The sequence below is a fragment of the Oncorhynchus kisutch genome, linkage group LG25, assembly GCF_002021735.2.
Source record: "Oncorhynchus kisutch isolate 150728-3 linkage group LG25, Okis_V2, whole genome shotgun sequence".
NCBI classification, from domain to species: Eukaryota; Metazoa; Chordata; class Actinopteri; order Salmoniformes; family Salmonidae; genus Oncorhynchus; species Oncorhynchus kisutch.
The window spans coordinates 15,308,607-15,316,106 of record NC_034198.2 but is presented as its reverse complement, the minus strand read 5'-3'; the positions used below and the strand labels follow the sequence as shown (position 1 = coordinate 15,316,106).

General features: G+C 45.7%; 2 protein-coding genes across 2 annotated transcripts in view; both read right to left on the bottom strand.

Moving 5' to 3' along the window:
- LOC109869988 (inactive ubiquitin carboxyl-terminal hydrolase 54) overlaps positions 1 to 4,261 on the bottom strand; it is a 21,880-nt gene extending 17,619 nt beyond the window's left edge. Inside the window, exon 1 of the mRNA XM_031804582.1 lies at positions 4,127 to 4,261. The gene's annotated coding sequence lies outside the window, so the exon portion shown is untranslated. The remainder of the gene's footprint in view (positions 1 to 4,126) is intronic.
- Positions 4,262 to 5,391: 1,130 nt separating this feature from the next.
- LOC109887603 (myozenin-1) overlaps positions 5,392 to 7,500 on the bottom strand; it is a 5,679-nt gene continuing 3,570 nt past the window's right edge. Inside the window, exons 3-6 of the mRNA XM_031804581.1 lie at positions 7,089 to 7,255; positions 6,924 to 6,999; positions 5,884 to 6,067; positions 5,392 to 5,717 (exon numbers count right to left, since the gene is read on the bottom strand). Coding sequence (XP_031660441.1) covers positions 5,486 to 5,717; positions 5,884 to 6,067; positions 6,924 to 6,999; positions 7,089 to 7,255 — 659 coding nt within the window. The 3' untranslated portion in view covers positions 5,392 to 5,485. The remainder of the gene's footprint in view (positions 5,718 to 5,883; positions 6,068 to 6,923; positions 7,000 to 7,088; positions 7,256 to 7,500) is intronic.

Here is a 7,500-nt window from a genome sequence, read left to right as displayed (position 1 = left end):
TGTAATACAATACAATACAATTTATATTCAATATCTGCAGTACAATTACAATTCTTACATCTACAATTCTTAACCCTGGGCAACATGGGCCTGGGAGGCTTACAGGGATATTGGTATCCACAGTACTACATCAATTATCAATTTATAAACTCAATACTATTCCCCAAAATGTATTTGACATAATTGCACTGTAATTTAAGATTCAAAACTGCAATGTGTTCTCTCTGCCTTATGGTAAAATGTGCAGATTTGCAGGATATTATACTATATGGCCAAAAGTATGTGGGCACCTGCTCTTCAAACATCTCATTCCAAAATGATGGGTATTAATATGGAGTTGGTCCCCCATTTTCTGTTATAACAGCCTCCACTCTTCTGGGTGTTGGAACATTACTGCGGGGACTTGCTTCCATTCAACCACAAGAGCATTAGCGAGGTCGGGCACAGATGTTGAGAGATTAGGTCTGGCTCGCAGTCGGCGTTCCAATTCATCCCAAAGGTATTTGATGGGGTTGAGGTCAGGGCTCTGTGCAGGCCAGTCAAATTCTTCCACTCCGATCTCGATCAACCATTTCTGTATGGACCTCGCTTTGTGCAATTGTCATGCTGAAAAGGGAAAGGGCCGTCCCCAAATTGTTGCTACAAATTTGGAAGCACAGAATTGTCTAGAACGCCATTGTATGCTGTAGTGAATCATCACGCATTTCCACTGCTCCAGAGTCCAATGGCGGCGAGCTTTACACCACTCCGACGCTTGATATTGCACATGGTGATCTTAGGCTTGTGTGCGGCTGCTCGGCCATGGAAACCCATTTCATAAAGCTCCCGACAAACAGTTATTGTGCTGACGATGCTTCCAGAGGCAGTTTGGAACTTGGTAGTGAGTGTTGCAACAGAGGACAGACAATTTTTGCGCGCTACATGCTTCAGCACTCAACGGTCCCATTCTGTGAGCTTGTGTGGCCTACCACTTCGCGGCTGAGCCTTTGTTTCTCCTTAGACGTTTCCACTTTACAATAACAGCACTTACAATTGACCAGGGCAGCTCTAGCAGAGCAGAAATTTGAAAAACGGACTTGTTGGAAAGGCGGCATCCTATGACGGTGCCACGTTGAACGTCACTGACCTCTTCAGTAAGGCCATTCTACTGCTGTTTGTCTATGGAGATTGCATGGCTGTGTGCTCGATTTGATACAAATCCACTCATTTGAAGAGGGGTTCGCATACCTTTGTATAATATAGTGTATCTTTAAAGTTGCAACAACAAGAAATCTCTCTGCCCCAAGAAAAAATGTATAGAATTGCAGGAAATTAGCTTGAAAACTGCTCTATTTTTACTCTCCAAATGCCAAGATGCGGGCCTTTTAAATGTTCTTTCTCCGGGCCCGAGACTTGAGGCACGTTCCTCTGCCCAGGCATTGCTGATACCTGCCAGACCTTACAACACCCGGATAGGTATTTTAATTATCAGCTAACCACATCACATGTTACAGCGATATGTCAGTCGATGACACAGTCGATGACGTGGCATGCAACCATTGGTTTACGCACGCAACGTCTAAGCAGGGGAACGTGACCACGGTTTGTCCAGCCATGCACTGCTGATGTCATCGTAAAAATCCTTGTAAGCTATTTCGTTTGCACTTGAGTTGTGTTCTGATTTATGAGGGGGTTCCTGATGATAATTTCTATCACAAAAGGAGTCCCCCACCCCAAGAAGTTTAAGTATCCCTGGTCTAGCCCACAGGCCAGTGTTTGCTTTTGGTGAATCTACTTGATTGATTGATTTTCAAGATGTTAGCATTTTGCTCTTTGGAGCCCAACAAGAAAAGGAAACAACTAGAGTTGGATTCCCAAATGGCCTGACTCCTAGGTCTCTTTCTTAAACTCCGCTCTGCTGAAATACTTTATTCTCTCTCTCGTTCTGACCTCTGTTCTCCCTTCTCATCAGTTCCTTCATCCATCTTTTTGTCTCTCTCTCTCTCTCTCTCCCTTTCCTTAAGTCTCCCTATCTCAAGTCTCTCCGCACTGACACACACACGCATGCGCCGTAACTGGGTTATAGCCTCAAATAGCACTGGTTGACAACGGGGGAGAACCCAGAGTTCATTCTCCCCACTCTCTCTCTCTCTCTTTCTTCAGTAATTCTCAGAGGTTTGCTGGCTAGGATCCTCTCTCTTTCTCTTTCTCTCTTTCAGTAATTCTCTAGAACCAACCCCCCCCCCCCCGAAGCTCTATTCAGACATTACATACGGAACACTTCGTTTTTAGAACATTTCATTCATCGAACAAGAACACCCCCCCCTTAAACTCCATTATATTCTAGAATTTTATTTGAATTCATACCCAGACACACACACAGCTTCAGAGTGGAATCCCAAATAGAGAGTTAGGCCAATGTCAAGCCTGCCTCTCAGGACATCCCGTACTTTCACAATGAACTCTCACTATTAGTAGTAGTAGTTCTATTGACTCCGGGAAAATGCATTGAACTCTTATTGGTCAAAGTAGCCGACGCAGGAGTCACTAACAAGTCGGGCGCGTGTGTGCGTGCATGTGTGTCGTGACTCGCGCGTGTGTATATACATATGGAAGTGTGTGACAGGGAGTAGAAGAGTGATCTAAGACTGAACCCCCCCCCCCCTTCAAGGTCATTCCCCCCAGCTTATACACTATGCACTTTACTCTACCTTATGAAAACACACACACGCGCACATATTATCAGGCATGTGCACGTGCACACAGATAAAAAAGGCTGAGAATATGAGAATATGTTATCTTACATAATGTCATTCAAACACACACTAAACCTCGCACGTTCTACTATTCACAGATTAGGGGGAGGGAGGGATAAAGAGGGACAGAGAGAGAGAGAGAGAGAGAGAGAGAGAGAGGCTAGGAAGGAAGGAAGGAAGGAAGGAAGGAAGGAAGGAAGGAAGGAAGGAAGGAAGGAAGGTGAGTGAATGAAAAAGTAGACACCTCTCCTCCTGTCCTCTCCCCATTCCCCTTCTCCTCTATCCCCCTGTCCTCTCCCCATTCCCCTTCTCCTCTATCCCCCTGTCCTTTCCTCCAGCAATAAACAACAGTCACAACAATAAGCCAAAACCAGCCTATCAGGATTTAACTACAGTCTCCAAACCAAAGTGGAATTCCATCAGTTCTACCTGACCACATATTTCTCTTCAACCCACTGTCTGTCTGCTAACTGCTACCACTCTGTTCTGCTGAGTGGGAGCGTGAGAGAGAGAGCAAGAGAGAGCGAGAGAGAGAATGCCAGAGAGAGCCATGCTTGGTCCAGACCGCAGCAAGGTGTCAGAACATGCATTGTAAAGAGCTGTGTGTGTATGTGTATGTGTATGTGTGTGTGTGTGTGTGTGTGTGTGTGTGTGTGTGTGTGTGTGTGTGTGTGTGTGTGTGTGTGTGTGTGTGTGTGTGTGTGTGTGTGCTCGCAGCAGGGGTGTCCTCGGTGCTGGTATGAAGAGTAACAGCCAACATCATCTATCATAGAGACCAAACCGCAGCGGTAAATCAATACCGGGGCTGCGGTTGGCTTTCTATCAACAAGTCACCAGGGCCGTTAACGGCTAACACAAACCAGCTGTAATAAAATATAATAACCTAACGGAAAGGTTTATAAGCAAGTTCCAATAATCAGTTTAAAGCAGTAGGTATTTATACAATATCTACCAACTCTCAAAGTGTCAATCTGGTCCTCAGAATCTCCACCTGTTCTAAAAATGATGGTAATGATGCACAAAGCTACACTCGTGGAGATGCTGATGCTGCCCGTGTGTGTGTGTGTGTGCCTCTGAGCTACCTGCGTAAAGGACATCGATTACATCCATTTCAACCATATGAACCATGCAGCGCTGCGTAATAAACACTGGAGAGAGATAGAGAGAAGGAAGAGAGAGAGAGAGAGAGAGAGAGAGAGAGAGAGAGAGAGAGAGAGAGAGAGAAAGAGAGAGAGAGCAAAACCTACGCACAGTAGATGACATCTGGCCGCGCGGAAGCACGCACATCCTTTCGAACTGACTTTGCCGCGTGCGTTCTTTACTGGTGAATGAGTACCCCCGTGTCCCTGCCTTAATCTCTCATAGATGGAGTTTAAACTGTGCGTGCTCACCTCGGGTCCCGTTCGTGTCCCGTTCAGGTCTCGTGCTGTCCCGGTAAAAAAAAAAAGAACGAGAGAGAGGAGAGGGAGAAGAGGAGAGGCGCTCAATCCAACCTTCCATCCAGTGCTGCGGCCGCGGCACCCTGTTCTCGCGATAGCTAGCCGGTTTTCCCGAGCTCGCTTACAGTGAGTGACGTCAGACTGTGGGAATGAATAGCTCCTTGCAGCCCTCTACCGGTCAATGAGCGGAACTGCCTTGGTGATAATGTACCAATTACGTCATGGCAATAGCTACTGTAGCAGAGCAGACCTGAATTCCAATGTGTTGAGGGGATAATGATAAATTGCAAATAAGCAGAGTTCCTCAGCCAGGATTTCTGTATAGGGAAAAGGTTTATTGGATTAAAATACAGAGTTTACTAGAAACATCAGGTGTGTCTATAATGTCTGCAGTATCTAGGCTACATGTTCAACTGTCCAGGTTATTGTCATATCATCTTCATCACTTTCCTCTTCACCTTCATCATCACATCACCTTATCTACTTGGATTGTTGCTACTTGACTTCTCGTTGAGATTTGTGGGGTTATTGGTGTGTTTTGTATCATACCATGTTTGCGAGACATTCTATTTTACTGCAGGAGTTGGTGACAGAAGGATTTCCCTGCCTCTGCCGTAACGCCTGCAGATCTGTGTACGCGGCCAATAAACGTTGAGTTGATTTGATTTGATCATCCCTATCCTCTTCTGTCTCTTTTCCCTTCAGCCATTTATGTTTCACGCAAATAAATCAGATCACTTTGCATTTGTCACATGCGGCGACATCTGCGTGTGTCTACAGTACATCAGTGTGTGTCTACATCAGTGTGTGTCTACAGTACATCAGTGTGTGTCTACATCAGTGTGTGTCTACAGTACATCAGTGTGTGTCTACATCAGTGTGTGTCTACAGTACATCAGTGTGTGTCTACATCAGTGTGTCTACATCAGTGTGTGTCTACAGTACATCAGTGTGTGTCTACATCAGTGTGTGTCTACAGTACATCAGTGTGTGTCTACATCAGTGTGTCTACATCAGTGTGTGTCTACAGTACATTAGTGTGTGTCTACATCAGTGTGTGTCTACAGTACATCAGTGTGTGTCTACATCAGTGTGTCTACATCAGTGTGTGTCTATAGTACATCAGTGTGTGTCTATAGTACATCAGTGTGTGTCTACATCAGTGTGTCTATAGTACATCAGTGTGTGTGTGTGTGTGTGTGTGTGTGTGTGTGTGTGTGTGTGTGTGTGTGTGTGTGTGTGTGTGTGTGTGTGTGTGTGTGTGTGTGCGCGTGTGTGTGTGCGCGTGTGTGTGTGCGCGTGTGTGTGTGTCTACAGATTGTCCGTCTCTCCGTCGAAGGGCAGCATGTCGTCCAACTGCTTGTGGATGTGTGAGTTGTCCTCCGGGTTGCACACCCAACCGATGGGGGTGCGGTTGAACGAGGGGCGGGACCTAATGTCTGCCTGCAGGGAAGGGAGAGGCTCCAGCTCAAATGGGATCTCAGGAGGCTCGAAGGTCATGTGGCCTCTCGCCTTCTCGGAGCCGCCATAGGGCAGGGCCGACCTGTCAATCAAATATTAATATCATAACGTACAAAATACATGTCTACATGGTAAGAAAAGCATCAGCAGTAACCTGCTGAAGGTCTTGAATCTGGTTATTTTCGACAGGTGTATGTGCGTGCGTGTTTGTGTGCATATGTGTGTTGGTGTGAATGTGTGTGCGTTACCTGTTGAAGCTCTTAAACTTGGGCATTTCGTGGGGGGGGTGTGGTCCTGCCATGCAGTGGTGCATGGTGGCAGTCAGAGACTCGTCTCCCCTCATGGCCCGTTCCCATGGAGACACATAAGTACGCACATACTGCTGCCTCCTCTTCTCTTTCTCCGCCTCCTTATCCAACACCTCCTCCTCTACTGTGGGGGAGACAAACATGACATCATCTTACTGCTTTCGCTTGTGTGTAAGTTTCCCTGGTGTTGACATCAGAACACGCTTCAATACATATGAATGTCAAATAGTTTTACATACTTGAGGTGTGATTGATTTTTACGGAACAAAAATATAAACGGCAAAATGTAAAGTGTTGGTCACATTCTTCATGAGCTGAAATAAAAAATCCCAACGCAAAAAAAGCTTATTTCTCTCAAATTTTGTGCACAAATTTGTTTACATCCCAGTTAGTAAGCATTTATCCTCTGCCAAGATAATCCATGACAGGTGTGGCATATCAACAAGCTGATTAAACAGCATGATCATTACACAGGTGCACTTTGTGCTGGGGACAATAAAAGGCCACTCGGAAATATGCAGTTTTGTCACACAACACAATGTCTCAAGTTTTGAGGGAGAGTGCAATTGGCATGCTGAATGCAGGAATGTCCAGCAGAGTTGTTGCAAGATCATTTACTGTTAATTTCTCTACCATAAGCCACCTCCAACATTGTTTTAGAGAATTCGGCAGTACATCCAACAGGCCTCTCAACCGCAGAGCACGTGTAACCACGCCAGCCTCATTCTGATTGGTTGGGCCTGGCTCCCAAGTGGGTGGGCATATACCCTCCCAGGCCCACCCATGACTGCACCCCTACCCAGTCATGTGAAAGCCATAGATTCGGGCCTAATGATTTTATTTCAATTAACTGATTTCCTTCTATGAACTGTAAAATGGTTCAAATCTTTTAAATAGTTGAATGTCGCGTTCATATTTTTGTTCAGTACAGCTTGGTACAATGGAACTAATTGAGAAGTCCTAGAAGTGCATAGTCCTACCGTGCTCAGGTTCAGGCTCGGGTGGCGGGGCCATAATTTCACAACCCAGGGACGGAACTAGGCTCTGGAGATTCTGCTAGAGGAGACAGGACACACACACACACAGCCAGATCAGCACACTCACACACACACATGTACACTTACACCACCCCCCCTCTCCCCCACCATATTCTCGTTGGTGACAATGAAGCGCTCCACCCTCTGTTGTCTCCTCCTGAACATCTTGGATCCCTTGTTGGTCATAAGAGACAATTCCTCCAGCATGGTGTCTTTAGGAGTCTTGATCTTGGTGCCCAGATCCAACTCTGATGCCTCGGGGTCCGATTCTTCATCTGTAGAAGGGGGAAACACAATGTAATTGAATGAGATGACATGTACTGTCATTTACATATCCCTGATTGCATTGATTCCAATGCTAAGTTCACAAAGCATCACAGTCCCACCTTTAATATGTAAAGTGAATTGAGCACTGGAAACGGGTTATTTTAATCCACTCAATTATCAATCAATATTCTCTTCCCAGACCCATATCACCACTAACTCCATCCTCTAGTCTAAACTCCCAACTCCTAAGCAC